Source organism: Leptopilina heterotoma, unplaced genomic scaffold (genome assembly GCF_015476425.1).
Source record: "Leptopilina heterotoma isolate Lh14 unplaced genomic scaffold, ASM1547642v1 Lhet_238, whole genome shotgun sequence".
In the NCBI taxonomy this organism is placed as follows: Eukaryota; Metazoa; Arthropoda; class Insecta; order Hymenoptera; family Figitidae; genus Leptopilina; species Leptopilina heterotoma.
Window position 1 is genome coordinate 189802 of NW_025110954.1, and position 18781 is coordinate 208582.

At 24.2% G+C, this 18781-nt stretch overlaps 1 protein-coding gene across 1 annotated transcript; it reads right to left on the reverse strand.

Moving 5' to 3' along the window:
* Positions 1 to 444: 444 nt before the first annotated feature.
* LOC122502804 (aminomethyltransferase, mitochondrial) lies at positions 445 to 3354 on the reverse strand. The gene is made up of 5 exons (XM_043613062.1): positions 3096 to 3354; positions 1611 to 1951; positions 1198 to 1517; positions 1057 to 1139; positions 445 to 894 (listed from the first exon to the last, which is right to left on the reverse strand). The coding sequence occupies exons 1-5, from the start codon at positions 3241 to 3243 to the stop codon at positions 557 to 559; spliced, it is 1230 nt and encodes a 409-aa protein (XP_043468997.1). The 5' UTR covers positions 3244 to 3354; the 3' UTR covers positions 445 to 556.
* Between the last annotated feature and the right edge of the window lie 15427 nt (positions 3355 to 18781).

The window sequence follows — 18781 nt, forward strand, 5'->3', positions numbered from 1 at the left end:
TATATAGTATTAAATATATTTAAGTTATATTTATTTATATTTGTACCTATTTATTTCGGCTTCTTATTTATTCTTTATTTTTTGTTTCAGAGGTAAATAATGCAAATTTGAGATCAATCATCAGCAAAAAATTTGAAGGGAAATTTATCAACTTCTGACGAGAGTGAGTTTTTTTTTATCTTTTTTGTGTTAATTTCGATGTTTATTTTATTATTTTAAAGTTAATTTTGTCATTTCAAACATCATATATGATGTTTGAAAACTATAGTTTTCCTAAGGATATATCAAATTGAGACAAAAAGAATAAAAATTGTTGCATCAGAACAATTTTGATCCGTTTTGTCTCAATTTGATTTTCTAAGGAAAACTGGGAGTTAAAAGGTTCTCTGATCCCTAGAAGGAATTAAGGAATTAATTATTTTCAAGAATTGAATACGAAGAAAGTCATTTGAAATTATTTATTCAATTAGAATTTACCATACATTGTAATTTTAAAAAATGCTTAAAACTGTAACATGTATTATTTAAGAGATACTTTTTTTTAAAAGGCTTAATTTTATTTAGAGGTGTAGTAATTAGTTTTAATGAAAGGCATTTTTGTAATAACGGCCTTGTAAACTTTTCCTCGTACTTGAACAAGGACAGAATTGCCATTCTTCGCTATGGAGGGAGGCACATAGCCCATGGCAATTGATCTTCCAAGAGTAGGACTTGGCCCACCGGAAGTTACTTTACCCACTCTTTCGCCTTCAGGTGTTAAGATTTCAGCTCCTTCTCTCGCCGGTGGTCCTTGACCCATTGAAAGGCCAATTCGTTTCTTCATCGCACCCGATTTTATTTGCGAAACTATATTTTCTGCTCCTGGAAAATTGCCCTCTTCTCTACGTCTTTTAGCTTGAAAAACAATTTTATTATCAACCAGACATTCATTGAAAATAATTGAATTTGGAATATTTTTCGAAAATAATTGAATCGTTTTTCTATCTGTTGGTTAAAGTAAATCAATCGGAACTGGGGAAAAAATTGTAAAATTAGAAAAACTCTTGAAATACAAACCGACGAGCCAAGTGAGAGCAGCCTCGACAGGGGTTGTAGTTTCATCGATGTCGTGTCCATAGAGACAAAGACCAGCCTCCAGTCTGCGGAAATTGGTGGAAAATAAGAATAGCACCACCCACACACCTGTGGATCGCCTACCTTAAACTATCCCTTGCTCCAAGTCCCGCGAGTTTCACGTCTGGAATTTCCAAAATTCTCTCAACCAATTGAGCGGCTATTTTTTCTGGTACGGAAATTTCGAAACCATCCTCGCCAGTGTAACCGCATCTTGATACTCGGATTTTTTCACTCATCATTTCCGTTTCAATACTGTTCATAAATCGAAGTTTCGTTAGGTCTCGTTTTAAAACCGATTGCAGTGCATTTGCTGCCGATGGTCCTTGAAGGGCGATCAGACCCCTCTCGAGGGGATCGAGGAAATTTATCTTCACGTCTTTTCCATTTGCTGTTAATTCATCCTATTTGAAGAGAAAGTTTAAATTTTTTTCATCTATTTTCGGTTATTTGGTACTTTTATTATTGTTGCTAGAAAATATTTAAGAGATATTTACTTTCTTCTCTAGTAGAAGTTGTAAATCCTCCTTTCGTCGTCCAGCATTAGAGACAACAAAGTATTTGTCATTTTGATCTTTGGTAATAATCAGGTCATCCAAAATCCCTCCATTACGATTGGTAAATACGGTGAGGGTTGAAGATCCTTGACCGAGATTCTTAAGATCACTTGTGGTCAAGGATTCGAGAAATTCTGTTGAGTCTCTGCCGGTTACATGCGTTTGTAACATGTGTCCAACATCGAATAAGGACGCGAAATTTCTCGTGTGTTGGTGTGATGCAGCTATTGCCTCTTTATACTGCACCGGCAATAACCAACCGGCGAAATTCACGATTTTGCCTGAGGATAAAGAATAATTAATGCAGTCCTCGAATTTTTCTTTTTTCTTTTCTTTTTTTTTCATTCGCTCTCATTGCAACAACCAACGTTTACGAAATGAGAAAACAGACAGTGTATGTAGAACGAAATCTTGATTATATTTATTCGTTTCAGAATCATGGTCGTAAATTAAATCAGCATTCGAAAAAATAATGTTTAACGTCATTATAAATTAAATTAATAATAATAATAATAATTAAGATTAATTATCGTGCCAATCAATCGAAAATTTAATTTCATTATTTATTTACTTGTTAATTAGTTAATAAATTATTTAGTTATTAATTTATCTATTTAAAGTTCTCTTCAAGATTTAAATTTATGTAAATAACAAAAATGAAATTTATTAGTAATTAAATTTATAAATCTATTCTCAATGTAATTTATCCAAATTTTAATTCTATATAAATTCTAATTCTATTCGAATTACAATTCAATACAAATTTTAATTATATGCAAATTTTAATTTTACGTTAATTTCAATTCTATACAAATTTCAATTCTAAACGAATTTAAATTCTACACAAAATTCAATTATATCCAAATTTTTATTTTACGTTAACTTCAATTCTATACAAATTTTAATTCTAAACAAATTTCAATTCTAAACAAATTTCAATTCTACACAAAATTCAATTCTATACAAATTTTAATTCTAAACAAGTTTCAATTCTAAGCGAATTTAAATTCTGTACATATTTCAATTTTATGGAATTTTATATTTTACTCACTGAAACATTCTCTATACAATTGCAATAATTTTAATGTTGTTAAAGATATTATATCTTCAAATAAAATTATAAATAAAATTGTAAAAATAAATAATACATAAAATTGTAAAAATATATAAAATTATAAGTAAATAAAATTATAAAAAAAAATTTATAAATAAATTATAATTAATGAAAGTAAAATTAAAACAAATTATGAATAAAAAATCTGATTTTTGTCAAAGCTGATAAAAAAAATTAAAATACTAAAAGACGATTAATGACAGAATATTCATACTTAAGAGTATTTTAACTCAAAATAATTTTTTTCCAATAGTTTATAATTAAATACTTTAAAATTTTAATTTTTTTTCTTTAAAATTGACAAAACTTACCTTGATATTTAACATGCAAATCATAAAGACATGTTTTTCTCGCCTCCTGCGTCGATGCGAATCGTCTTCCATTATTAATAATCCTCTCCAAGAGTAATTTTTCTCCAAATTTTAAATTAGAAAAAATTTTCATAGTTCCACAAAACATCCTTTTTCAATTTTAATTCACTAAGTACTGAGAAATTTGTATTCGAATCTTAAAAGAAAAGTACAAAAAAGAAATATTCACGCAACGGTCGTGATCTTTTGCGTTCTTCATTGATAATAACCAAGTTAAAGTGTCTAAAAGATAAATTTTGTTTTCTCCATAATTTAACGTTATTATACTATATCGCTGATATCGTATAGGAACTTAAATGAGAAAAGGTCACAGAACTAAATCGATAAAACATCACTAAAAAACTAAATAGAATTTATTTTTAATTCAATCGTGATTTGCTTTATTAAATTGAATTTCTATATTAAAGTAAATTTTTATTAAATTCAATTTTTTGTAAAGAAAATTTTTATTCGATTCAATTTTTATTCAATTTAATTCTTATTTGATTCAATTTTTATTCGATTCAATTTTTATTAAAGTAAATTTTTATTCAATTGAATATTTATTCAATTCAATATTTATTAAATTTGATTTTTATTCGATTCAATTTTTATTCAATCCAATTCTTATTCGATTCAATTATTATTCAATTTAATTTCAATTCGATTCAATTTTTATTCAATTTTGATTTTTATTAAATTCAATTTTTATTCAACTTGATTTTTATTCAATTCAATTTTTATTCAATTCAATTTTTATTCAATTCAATTTTTATTCAATTTGATTTTTTTTTCAATTCAATTTTTACTCAACTTGATTTTTATTCGATTCAATTTTTATTCAATTATATTTTTATTCGATTCAATTTTTATTTAATTCAATATTTATTCAAGTCAATATTTATTCAATTTGATTTTTATTCGATTCAATTTTTATTCAATCCAATTCTTATTCGATTCAATTATTATTCAATTTAATTTCAATTCGATTCAATTGTTATTCAATTTTGATTTTTATTCAATTCAATTTTTATTCAACTTGATTTTTATTCGATTTAATTTTTATTCAATTTGATTTTTATTCAATTCAATTTTTATTCAATTCAATTTTTATTCAATTCAATTTTTATTCAATTTGATTTTTTTTTCAATTCAATTTTTACTCAACTTGATTTTTATTCGATTCAATTTTTATTCAATTTGATTTTTATTCGATTCAATTTTTATTTAATTCAATATTTATTCAATTCAATATTTATTCAATTTGATTTTTATTCGATTCAATTTTTATTCAATCCAATTCTTATTCGATTCAATTATTATTCAATTTAATTTCAATTCGATTCAATTGTTATTCAATTTTGATTTTTATTCAATTCAATTTTTATTCAACTTGATTTTTATTCGATTTAATTTTTATTCAATTTGATTTTTTTTTCAATTCAATTTTTACTCAACTTGATTTTTATTCGATTTAATTTTTATTCAATTTGATTTTTTTTTCAATTCAATTTTTACTCAACTTGATTTTTATTCGATTCAATTTTTATTCGATTCAATTTTTATTGAAGTAAATTTTTATTCGATTCAATTTTTATTCAATTTGATTTTTATTCGATTCAATTTTTATTAAAGTAAATTTTTATTAAATTCAATTTCTATTATGGCCCTGAATTTAGCATCGACTCTTAACATCAAAAACTATTTTTTTTTAATTTTTAGAGATAAAAATGTGATTAATTTTAAATTTTATTTCATTCATTTACTCCGGGAGTTAAAAATATGTTCAGTGTACTTTTTTACCACAAACTTAAAAAAAAAAAATTGAAAACGATTTAAAAAAAAAATTCTTTTCGACACTAAGCGTCGACCCTAACTTCAGGGATATTTTTTTTAAAGAAAAAACACAGTTTGCTTATTAAATTTTTATTGTACCACGTAATAATAGTAATAATAATAATAATAATAATAATAATAACCATAAAGATGATCGCAATAATAATCGCAATAATCGTCATCAATATGATAATAATAATAATAATAATCGTGATAATAATGACAATAATAAAAGGTATTAATAATAATAATAATAATAATAATAATAATAATAATATTAATAATATAATAATAATAATAATAATCATAAATTGTAATAATTAATAGTTCGCAATAATGGTAATAATCAATAATCAATAATGCGACAATGTCAATATTGTAGTAGCGTGTCGAACGGAGAAACGACGTATCATTATCTATATATATATTTTATATATATATATATTTATATATATTATAAAAAATAAAAAGGATAACGAAGACAGTAGTATCAATGTTCGTTCGTACATTTTGTTTTCCGCCCTTTCTGCGATTTTTTTTTTTTATTTGTTTAAATAGCTTTTTTTTTTTGCTTTTTTCCTTAAGTTCTCGTGTTTACACAATTAATGCAAAATGTCCCTACAGTCCGACGAATATGTGCTTTTAGTCGTTCTTTGCTCGATGCTTTCCCTCTTACATTTATTAACACATTCATTCATTCACTTGGATGATGTCGGTTGACTTGGAAAGAATAAGATTTTTTTTTTCGGGGATTAAAAAGGATTTTTAGGGATATATTTTTAATGATGAGACTCTAAATTGATACTATTGGTAAATTTCTTGGTGGTTAAAATAAGGGAAAAATTTCTGTAACGAAAAAGTTGTGAAAAATTCTGTGAAAAGATAAGCGAGAGCGACAAGTGACATACGTCAATCGGCAGTTGCTGATTCTTCGCGGGGATGAGAATCATTTTTTAAAAATTGGATGTGAACGATTTTACATTTTGTTTTGTTTTTTTTTTTTTTTTGTGGAAAATATTAAAATTTTTGTTTTTTTGAAAAATCGTTCTCGTCCGAAAATTAATGGATCGACGCATGTCACTGTCTTTTTTTTATTATCCAGTTCTATTTTCTGTGTGTATATACGAGTGAAAGATGTAAAAATCCGTTTTATTGTATAAAACAAAAAAGTCACGATATCAGAAATGAAACCAGAAAATTAAATTCGAAGGTGCACCGAGAATATTGTTTTATTGTTACGTCCCTTTTTTCTGCTTTTCAAAAAAACTAAGCAAGCTCTTCTTTTTTTTCACATCTTTCCCCCTCGAGACTTAAATTTTGCCCTAAAAAAAAAACTTTCTTTACATTATTTTTACATCTTAACTTTTTTTTCTGAAATTTTTTTTGTCTCGAAGAAGAAATTCGTGGTTAAGATATAAGAAAAGAAGAAATAAGGTACACAATATTTACAAAAATTTTTTTCATTCGAAATTTACGTCAAAAGACGTGTTTTTTTTTTGTTATCAGGAAATGGGGGGCTAGGGAGGAATTGGGGGGAAATTCAGAAATCGCTTCTGCCAACATACAATGTACAATCATTTTCATTTTTTTGTTTTTTTTTTATCGAGGAACCTTCGACTAATAATTCCAATTTAAATTTTTCTCCCTTAATTAATAATTTTTTTTTTCGCCTAAACGGTTCATTTTCTCCTTAACTATACAGTATCTAATAATCACGACTCAAATACAATTATCATCACCCTTTTGAATATAGATACAATAATTTGTGTTTTTTTTTGACCTTTTACATTATATATACTCACAATAATTATTCAGTTTTGGAGGTCATCGTATATCTATATATATATATAATTTATAAAATGAAAATAGGTACAATTTTGGACGCTTTTTTCACATCATTTTTACTTGAGAAAAAAGGCTCCGAAAAAGAGTTTTTGCTTTTTCTTCATTTAATTTTTTCTTTTTTTTTCGCTTAATAATGCCCATCGGTTGCGATTCTAGTCCACTTGGTAGTAAAATTTTGTTTTTTTTTCTATCTTTCTCTCACAAACATTCGCACGCAAATTTTTTTCATTTATACCGTTTTTTTTTATTTGCAACAATTCGTACAATCAAGTCGCCCTCGCGATTACACACGCCTTTCCGACATTTTTAATTTCTAAGACCTTAATTTTAAGGCGAACCTCGTTTTTTTTTAGACTTTTGATCGTTGAACTTTTCGCTTTTTTCTTTATTTTGAGTTTTAAAAAAGATTCACTTAATTTCTATATCGATTCGAAATTCATACTATATTTACAAAGTATTTTTCACACTACTTTTTGTCTCCGTATGTTGATCGAGGGAAAAAGCAATTTTTTTTTTTTTTTTTGACGAAGCGAAAAGATCACGATCGAAGGTTAAATTTTGGCGAGGATCTAAAATTTTTGCGTCGCACTAATTTGTACGCTAAAATTTTTTTTTTCTTTTTTTATTCTCTCTCTTTCTCTCCATTTTTTTATCGTCGAGATATTCGATCGTTATACAGCCTAAACATTGCCTAGGAAGTAGAAATTTAATATACGTAATCACCTTTTGTCTCGCATTCTCATCCTTAAAATTTCGGATAATTATATTTACAATCAAATAGTCCTGAAATATAATAAATCGATTCGTTTGTATTTTTGCCCTTTTCTCGTACTTTTACAAAAAAAACATCTAAAAAATTTTTATTTTTGTATCCAGACGTTTTTTTTCTTGTTTGTCTTTTTGTTTTTATTTTATAGTTTTTTCTTTTTTCTTTTTATTTTTTAGTTTTTTGTTTTTTTATTTTTTGTTCTTTTTCTTTTTTCTTTTTCGAACGCGTGGCACTCGAAAAGAGCAAAAATTCCCACGAATCTAAAAATCACGGTCGCATTCGGATTATATCAACTTCTGTAACATGAAATGACGATGATTTATTTATTTTCTCTTGTTTTCTTTTTTCATCGTTTTCTACACTTGGAACTCGCTCGTAACCGAAAGAGACTGGAACGTTTTTACAATAGACGATATGTTACATATTTCACGTCGTATTTTTTCTTTTGCTCTCTCTTTCTTTTCTGTTTTATTTTATTTTATTTTACTTTTTTTTTATAGAGTTTTCCCTGTTTCCAGAAATTTTGAAATTGTGCGCTAATTTCTGTCGTGACAAATAATCACCAATGTCAATACGAATATTTGATTTTTGTTTTCAAGACAATTTTTTATTCCTTGACAAGATTTTTCTTAGTAAAAAATTCTTCAAAAAGAAAATTCTTCAAAAAGAAAATTTTTCAAAAGGGAAATTCTTCAAAAAGAAAATTTTTCAAAAAGAAAATTCTTCGAAAAGAAAATTCTTCAAACAAAAAGATTGTTTTTTAATCATTTTTCGAAAAATAATGTTCAGAAGATAATTTTCAAAGAACTTCTGTTTTTTTAACATTAATCATGTCTCGAATTTTATGACTCGAGTTATAAATATCAAATATTCGGACATTAATTTTCCCGCAGTTAACATCGACTGGGAAAATTAATACCGACGTTTGTAGTTGAGGAAATATTTTTGATATTCTGCCAAAAGTATATTTGTTTCTTGAATTCTTTTTTTTCTACCAAGTATTTTTTATTTAGTAAATTTATTCGTCGTTAAATCATCAAGTTTGGTAAAAAGTTACAAAAATTACAAAATAATACTTTTTTCTGACAAAATTAAATTTTTTTGATTTATTGTTGAATCGACATCTGGTGATAATTTATCAAAAAAAAAATTTTTTGAAAAAATTTTTTTTTGAAACTAGCATTTCACTAATGACACACTTTCTGAAACAGTCATCTCTCACTTTTCCGAAAGACAATTATTTGACAAAAAATGTCAGAAGAAAAAGGATTTTTTTTTAATAATGGGGTGAAGGGTGGGGGTATAGTCACTTGACAATCGACAACTATGTAATAAATGACAATAAAAACAGTAATAATAGCAGCAATAAAAACTAACTAAAATCTAAAATAGTAATAATGATTACCATAAAGCAAGACGTCGGAAGTTTGAAATAATTTTCATTTTTTTTTTTTTATAAATTCCTTTTTTTTATTAATTCCTCGGAAGATGATTTGGCACATAACGATTTAACTCCTTAATTTCCCTCCAAACATCCGACGTCTTTTGACATTAATTAATAATCTTTAATAAATGCACGTGTCCTAAATTTCGTGTGACAATCGTCAGCGTATTTTATAGACTTGAAAAAAAAAAGAATTTTTTCATTTATTTTTTTAATTTGATTACGATACGAGATCTCATTAGGGCTTGCCTTTGTTGACGGATGTTACCGTTTAAAATAAAAAAATAAAATGGCCTGGTAACATCGTTCTAAATTTTTTTTTTTTATAAAACTATATAAATTAGGAAGAACATATAATTTCTCAAGGGTTTTTTAACATTATCCCCCTAAGACGTATACACACGAAACTAGAAATATCACATCAAAAGTAAAATTACACACGTGAAAACAAAGACAGGATTACACGCGGGTTTTTTTTTTTAAATGTAATCGAAACAACTATTTTTTTAGGGCGTAATAATTAGCGGCTGTTAAGTATATAAAAAAACGGTAGTCGTTAATCAAACTAAAAGTCTTAGCAGTATTCACTGCGAGGCACAAGCTCGTTAAAAAAAAATTTATTTTCCGATTCTATGAATATTTTATTTATTTATTTATTAAACTAAAAGAACCGTGTAGCGTTTGAGTTCAGGTTTTGTTGCAGTTCGAAGAACAGGACTAAAAATAACCTTAAGAGTAACAATAAAATTCCTAGTTTTCGTTATTTTTCTCCCCTTCTTTCCTTAAACCAATTCTGACTAGCAAACGTTACGATTAATCCACCCACCGATTGCCCATTTTTTATATCATTTTTTTTTTAATACAGGTAAAAATTAAAGAAACTAAAACCAAAAATAGCAAACGGTGTAGGAAATTAAAAAAAAAAAATTTGACGTTATTAAATAATACAGTAATGTATATAAAATTATGAAATTCAGGAGCATTGCACCCGACTCGATTGACACATGCCGTATAATATTAACACTATTATTATTATTAACAATATTTATTATTACTAATTACAATTGTTATTAGAATTGTAATGAATAAACTAAAATTTTTGCAATTGTAATTTTTATTGTAATTTAAACTGTATTTAATTGTCACTTGTAATATGAAATAAAAATTGTAATTAAAATTCCAATAACAATTGCAATTGAAATTGAAATTTCAATTATAATCACAATTAAAATTGTAATTACAATTTTAAATTTGTAATTACTATAACAATTTGCATTTGAAATTTTAATTGCAATTAAAATTGAAATTAGAATTACAATTAGAATAGAAATTTCAAATTAAAATTACAATTGCAATTACAAATAAAATAGTAATTAAACTTACAATAACAATTTCTATTGAAATTGTAAATTTTCAATTGTAATTACATGTTAAATTTGCCATTACAATTGCAATTGTAATTGTAATTACAATAACAACTTGAAGTTGAAATTTCAATTATAATCACAATTAAAATTGTAATTACTATCATAATTTGCAATTGAAATTTTAATTGCAATTAAAATTGAAATTACAATCAAAAATCAAATTGAAATTTTAATTAAAATTACAATTTCAATTATAATCACAATTAAAATTGTAATTACTATAACAATTTGCAGTTGAAATTTCAATTGCAATTAAAATTGTAATTACAATAACAATTTTAAGTTAAAATTTTAATTGCAATTACAGTTAATATAATTGTAACAATAATTGTAATTTCAATTGAATTTGCAATTAAGATTATAATTAAAATTAAAATTAATATTGAAATTGAAATTGAAATTTCAATTAAAATTGAAATTACAAACAAAATTAAAATTACTATTAAAATTAAAATTCCAATTAATATTACAAATTGCAGATGCAATTAAAATTATAATTAATATTGAAATTAAAATTTCAATTAAAATTACAAATTCCAGTTGCAATTAAAATTAAAATTCTAATTAAAATTGAAAATTCCAATTAAAATTAATAATTGCAGTTGCAATTAGAATAACAATAAAAATTGAAATTAAGATTTCATTTAAAATTGAGAAATCAATTAAAATTTAAATTTAAATTTCAATTATAATTGCAAATTCGATTAAAATTCAAATTTCAAATATAATTATAAATTACAGTTGCAATTAAAATTACAATTCTAATTAAAATTGAAATTTCAATTAAAATTGAAATTGAAAATTCGATTAAAATTGAAAATTCGATTAAAATTGAAATTTCAATTAAAATTGAAATTTCAATTAAAATTGAAAATTCGATTCAAATTAAATTTGAAATTTTAATTAAAATTTGAAAATTCGATTAAAATTGAAATTGAAATTTCAATTAAAATGGTAAATTCGATTAAAATTCAAATTTCAAATATAATTATAAATTGCAGTTGCAATTAAACTTACAATTCTAATTAAAATTGAAATTGAAATTGAAATTGAAAATTCGATTAAAATTGAAAATTCAATTAAAATTGAAAATTCGATTAAAATTGAAGTGAAATCGATTAAAATTAAAATTGAAAATTCGATTAAAATTGAAGTGAAATCGATTAAAATTGAAATTGAAATTTCAATTAAAATTGCATATTGCAGTTGCAAATTAACTTTCAATTGCAATTAAAATTACAATTGCACAAGCGATTACAATTATAATTGCGGTTACAATTAAAATTATAATTTCAGTTACAATTATAATTACAAATGAATAATAATAGCAATAATAATAATAATAATAATAATAACAATAGTAATAATAATAATAATAATAATAATGTTAATATTGATAATAATAATAATAGCAATAATGATAATGATAATAATAATATTAATAATAATAATAGTAATAGTAATAAAATTAATAGTAATCATAATAATGATAATAATTATAATGATAATAATAATAGTAATAATATAATAATTAAAAATAATTATTAAAAATAGATAAAATAAAAAATAAAGAGAAAAAGAATCAAAAAGCTTAATTAATGACAAGTTGCATTATTCGCCCCCTTTGACTCTCTCAGACTAAGAAAAAAAGCATCTTTAACAGAAGTTTCAGTCGTGTCGCAAATGCGACTTTTTTTTATACACATCGTACCCGCACTTAAAAATGAGAAACACTCCTTTTTTTTAAATGTCAACAATAGTTAATGAATTTTTTCTTTAATCGTAAAATCACCACGCGGGACACGTTAAAATAGAAAAACTTAAATTCTACAGGCAGCTAATTCATTTTTTTTTAAACATATAATTTACGATCAATGGGATTCGCCTAGATATAAATATAATATGTAAAATATACTATAATATTAATATATTAAGGTATTAAAAAAAAGAGGAGAATCTCGAGAATTGGCATTTTCCGTCTTCAACATGGACTACGCCCTGCTTTCACTAAAATTATAATTATGGCCTTCGACGATTAATGCGAAGTTCACCGAGTTTTTTTTTCTTTTTTCTTTTTTTTTTTAAATATACGCACGTTGATTTTCTGTAAAATACGCTTCAATTGTCTTTTATATAAAAGTTGGTCAATAAGAGTCGAGATCTGCCCTCACACAATGAACTTGATTTTAAATAAATATTTTTTTTTCTGCAAAATCTGAGCAAATTTTTTTTTTTTTTTTTTTTTTTGTAGTTCATTTGAAAAGGAAATCTAGACTCTTATTTTTCTATCGTACAATCGTAAACAAAAAAAAAATTAACAGCGGTATTGAAAGTTTTTAGGAATCAATGAAAATTTTCACACGAGATTTTTTTTCTTTGAGAAAAAAAAATTTCGGGTTTTTTTTTTCATTTTTACAACAAAGTGATAATAATATGGAAATATATATTGAGAAAAAACAATAGTTTACAAACGAAGCTTTCTTTTTTAAAGATTCATTCGCACCGTACATCCATTTTGAAAGAGTGTCGCTTTTTTTTCATACAGGGATCGAACGATCGATCGATTATTAATTCGATCGACGTTGATTATATAACGAAAAGAGGCTATCTTTTTGTCAACGCGCATAATATATTATCTTTCTTGCGTGTCCCACAAGTTCTTCACGTTTTTTTTTCTCATTTTTTATTTTCATTTTTTTTTTTTTTTTTGGTAAAAGAAATAATCTCTTAGATTTAGTAAATATAATCTCATTAATTACGTCCGATTCTTCGGCTCTCCTTAAAATTATGATAAATTATAAGTACCGATTTTTCGCCCGGTTTTTTGAAAAACCTGGCTTTTGTACCGTTTTTGACTAGAATGAAATTTCGAATGGAGAACGTTTTTCATTTTCTCGAAGAAAAGGAAAAAAAAATTTTTTTTCTTGAAATGAAAAATTAATTTTTATCATTTTTTACACGTGATTATTGAACTTGAGGGACCGATAATGCGTCGGTGTTTTTTTTAATATTTTTTATTTTGCCCAAAAGGGGACTTCGACAAAACTCAATCGATACCATTAAAATTTGTTTGCGGTCTCATTTTTTAATTGTGATTTCCGCTCAAAATTAATTGTAAAATTTACGCTGTATTACTTGGTAACTAACTTTACGTAAAAGTCTGAAGTTTTGAAACTCAACGTTCGTCCTGACAATGAGACAAGGATAAGAACGTCCTATTATCTTTTTTTTATTATTGAAATTTTTTTTTTCAAAAATGTATATAAAATACATTTAAAAATATTCCTAAAGCATTTATTAAATTTTTTTTCGAAATAAATAATTTTAATTCCCGGACGAATAACAATAATTTAAATATATAAAAATTTAAAAAATAAATAAATTTTAGAAAATAAATTTTAAAAAAATAAATTTTAGAAAATAAATTTAAAAAAATAAATTTTAGAAAATAAATCTTAAAGAGAAAGTTTTAAAAATAAGTAACTAAGTAAAATAGTTGTAAATCTATTCTAAATTTACAATAAAATTTTTTTTTACAAAGTTTTACAAAATATAAAATTAATATAAAATAAATGAAGAGAAAAATTTAGAGACATTTTTTTCTTTATAACAACCGATAATTTATATATTATTAAAATAAGATCAATTTATCGAAATTGAAAATTAGATTGAAATATTTTCCAGCTAAAAATAGTTAATGACAAATATCTATTTTTAATTTCAGTAATCTTTTTAGATTCGTGCAATAATTATTTAATTTAAATTGTTCTCAATCATAATTTCACAATATGCTTTAATAATAAGAATTTATAGAGAGACTAAAATAGAAATTCGCATATATAAAATGTTAGAAAAATATCGAAAATGAATCAATCGTGGAAAATCAAAAATTGATAATAATTCTAAATGAAAATGAAATGAATAAGAATTCTTAATTATCAAAAATTTAAAATCAAATAAATCTCAATGAAAGTTTATAAAAGGAATTCTAAAAATAGAGTCTTTAGTTATTTAAGAAATTTTCTATTAAGAAATTTTAACTCCTTGCAGTAATTTCAAGCTGAAAATTGGTTTTGAGAATACAAAATAAAAATATAATTGATTAATTATTATAACAAATTTCGACTCTAAATAATAATTTTTTGAAAATTTTAAAGACTAGAATTTTAAAAATTAATACAATAAATTTTAATTATTTTTTTTTTGTTAAAATCTTTTCTCTTTATTTTATTTTTCGAAATAATTTTTTTTTAATTGTAAACATATTTAATATTTAGTAAAATAAAATATATTTGCTTTTTTTAATCCTCTTTATAAGGTAAGATTTTGTCAAGGAATAAAGCCCCTTAAAAAATAAAAAAAGAAAATGAATAATAAATAAAAATTTAAAGATAATAAAATAATTATTATATCATAACAATTTTTGTCTCTAAATAATTTTCTCTCAAAAATTCTTTCCAATTTCTTTCAAATTGAACTAAAAGTTTGAAAATTTAGAGAAATAATAATTTTTACGTTTTTTTTTTTTGGTAAATCCGCTTTTTACTTAAAATAGGTAATGTTTTTTGAAAGGATTAAAAATCCCTAAAGAAAATAGGACGTCCTTGTCACAGATTCTCAATAAACTAAAAAATCGCGAACGAACTTGGAACAACGCGTTATATGTGAGACTGGGGGCATTCTCATGGGGGGTGGGTTGTGGCATTTTTTTTAAGGGGGGAGGTTTGCTCGTGGAATTGGTGTAGGGGGTTTGTATTGTGTTAAAAGCAACGCCATAAGTAAAAAAACACAAGGCTGCATTTGAAATTCGAAAAATGAAAGGGGTTTGTAAATTTGTATACGCTCTCAATTTGGAATTTTTCAATTGTTTTTCTTATTGTTGTTATTCAAAGAAACAATTTTCTTATCGCTTGAAAAAGAATTTTTTTTTAAGTAATGGTTTGTTGGAAAAACAATTGTTTGTTTCAAAAAACAAATTTTTTGGTGTTTTAACAATTTCTTGTTTAAAACACCAAAGTTTTGATTGAAAAAATAATTTTTGTTTAAAAGAACAAATTTTTTGGTTAAATAACAATATTTTTTTTTTTTTAAAAACAGTATTTCGTTTAGAAAAAAATATTTTTGTTTAAGAAATGGAAATTTTTGTTTAAAAAAACAAATTTTTTAGTTAAAAAACAATTTTCGGTTAAAGCAACAAAGTTTTGATTGGAAAAACAATATTTCGTTTAGAAAAACAATTTTTTGTTTAAGATATCAAATTGTTTGTTTAAAAGAACAACAAAGTTTTGTTTAAAAAAACAGTTTTTTGTTTAAAAAAACCAATATTTTGTTAGAAAAACATTTTTTTGTATAGAAAAACAATCTTTTGTTTAAATTCTAAAAGAACAAATTTTTTGTTTGAAAAAATTTTTCTTTAAAAAATCAAATTTCTTGTTTAAAAGAACAAATTTTTTTTGTTAAACAAACAATATTTGGTTTAGAAAAATAATTTTTTGTTTAGGAAATCTATTTTTTTGTTTAAAAGAACAATTTTTTGGTTAGAACAACAAAGTTTTGTTTAAAAGAACAAATTTTTTGTTGAAAACATTAAATTTTTGTTTAAAAAATAATATTTTGTTTAAAGGAACAATTTTTTTTGGTAAAAAAGAATTTTTTGTTTAAAACATGAAAGTTTTGTTTGAAAAAACAATATTTTGTTTAAAAGAACAAATTTATTAATTCAAAAAAAATTTTGTGTTAAAAGAAAACAATATTTTGTTAAAAAAAACATTTTTTTGTATAGAAAAAGAAAATTTTTTGTTAAGAAAAATAGTTTTGTTTGAAAAAACAATTGTTTGTTGAAAAGAACAAATTTTTTGGTTAAAAATCAATTGTTTGTTGAAAAGAAAAAATTTTTTGTTAAAAATCAATTTTTTGTTTAAAACAATAAAGTTTCATTTGAAAAAACAATATTTTGTTTTAAAGAACAAATTTTTTGTCAAAATAACAATTTTTTGTTTGAGAAAACAATTTTTTGTTTAGAAAAACAATATTTTGTTAAAAAAACAGTTTTTTGTCTAGAAAAACAATTTTTTGTTTGAAAAAACAATTGTTTGTTTAAAAAAACAAATTTTTTGGTTAAAACACAATTTTTCATTTAGAAAAACAATTTTTTATTGTCGAAAAAGGAAAATTGAATTTTCCGACAATAATTTTGATTTTTTGTTGTTGTTTTTTTTCGCGTTATTCCAAATTGCTGGCGTATACAAATTCCCCCCCCAAAACGTTTTCATGTCCGAGAGTCGAGTTTCTTTCACATTTCTCATATCAAAATCCGCAGGGAGTGCCTCCGCGATATTTATTAATTATGTATTTGTTTAGAGCGACATTCTTTGTAATATCGCGTCTTATATTCGATTACTGTTAATAATAATTATGCGTATGCGTAGGTTACTGTTAATTAACATGTCATGACTTGACAATGATTACGGTTAATTAATTGAATATCTGATAAAGTTTAAATATGGCTCCATTCAATCGTCTCTCGCCTATATCGAGTATAATACGTTGGCTAATCTACTAAACATTTAGTAATATTTTTTATTTACTTGTAAAATTTACTCGTAATGAGGAGCGTCTGTTTTTTTTCAATTTTGGGAAGAGGGATTTTTTTTTTTTTTTTTTTTTTTTTTGGTGGGGGGAATTTGGAAGATCAGGGATGGTGTTTTTTTTTGGTTGGATCGCTCGAAAAATACGGTGCAGTGCTTTTTTTTTGGTTGTTTTTTAAAGCACGTGGGACGATTAGACACTGAGAATGACGACTTCCTGTATTTCTTATTATTAATTGTTTAACTGCGGTATACGGTAATTACTGTTCTACTAATAGTATCTACTAATTGTGAGTTATACGTGAAAACGTTTCTTGTACTGTAACGGAAAACCCTGACAGAGGCACCCACTCACCGGATATTATCAATGAAACTTTTTTTTTTTTTTCATTTACATTTTAAAAATATGTAAATTTTTTTCTTTTTTTGTTATATTTTGCTTCATTCTGCTTTATTTTACACAATTTTACTATTTTTTCTAATTTATCCCTTTTTTCTATTATTTCTTTTTTCTGTTTTCCCGTTTTTTCTATTTTTTCCCTTTTTTCTTTTTTTCCCCATCGAATTATTTTTCAAAAATTTTCTCGACTTGATTTCGGACAAGCGTAACGTGGGGGGTTTTCTTAGGGACGAGGGGTCTGAAAAAAAAATTTATTCCCGTTAACGAAATGTCGGAGAATATTTTTCAATTCTATGGCTTCTCGAGGAGCTTCAATCTCGAGATTTTCAATTTAAAAGCTCCGTTCAAAAAGCCGCGCAATGAATTCTGACCAATTATCAACTTTTTAATTTTCAAGATGTTTTTTTGAAAATTTTTTTTAAATTTTTTTTTTTTTTTTTTCAACAGATTTATTTTGATTTTTTTTTTTTTAATTTTTGTGAAATTTGTATGATGTCAGAAGAACATTGCCATAAAAAACTACGTCTCCCATTTATACAGTGGACATTGAAACAACTTATTCCGGTTTTTAATCACGGAGGCTCGAACAGGGATCATCGCGTGAAAACGCGGTGACATGCCGAGGCGCTCGCACTGCTATAGACTGTCGGTATTCATATATGCTGCGTATGTTTACGGTACACACGAATATACATAGACGCTCGCGCGGAATTCATTTGCAAGAATATTTCTTCATTTCGTATCTGAAAATTTGTGTGGAGAGATAATTTATTATAATTGTAATTTATTATGGTTGTAATTAAACTGTAATTATAATTTTACTGTGTCATAATGATTTATTTTAACATTAATAATGTTCTTAAATTTTTTTTGTTTGGCCATAATAGCTTAAAATCATTAGGCCTTTTTTTAAAAAAAAGTTTAAGATTTTTATTAATTAAAGTATATGGCTTTATAAATTTTTTTATGGTTGGTTAAAAAACAATTTTTGTTTTAAACAACAAAGTTTTCTTTGAAGAAAACAATTTTTTGGCTAAAAGAACAAATATTTTAATTTGAAAAACTATTTTTTGTTTAAAAAAACTATATTTTGTTTAGAAAAACAAAGTTTTGTTCGAACTAACAATTTTTTGTTTAAAAAAACAATATTTTGTTTAAAAAAATAAAGTTTTGTTCGAACTAACAATTTTTTGGGAAAAAAAATCAATATTTTTTTTGAAAAAACAATTGTTTGTTTAAGAGAATAAATTTTTTGAATACAAAACAATTTTTTGTTAAAAAAAAATTTTTTTTGATTAAAAAAACAATATAGTGGCCTAATTTATTGTAATTGTATTAC

Excerpts from the sequence above, each read along its gene's own strand:
- LOC122502804 (XM_043613062.1), bottom strand. The coding sequence starts at position 3,243 with ATGTTTTGTGGAACTATGAAAATTTTTTCTAATTTAAAATTTGGAGAA. Across the intron at positions 1,952-3,095 it reads TTTGCATGTTAAATATCAAG|GCAAAATCGTGAATTTCGCC; the intron begins GTAAGTTTTGTC and ends CTTTATCCTCAG. Across the intron at positions 1,518-1,610 it reads AACTTCTACTAGAGAAGAAA|GATGAATTAACAGCAAATGG; the intron begins GTAAATATCTCT and ends CTCTTCAAATAG.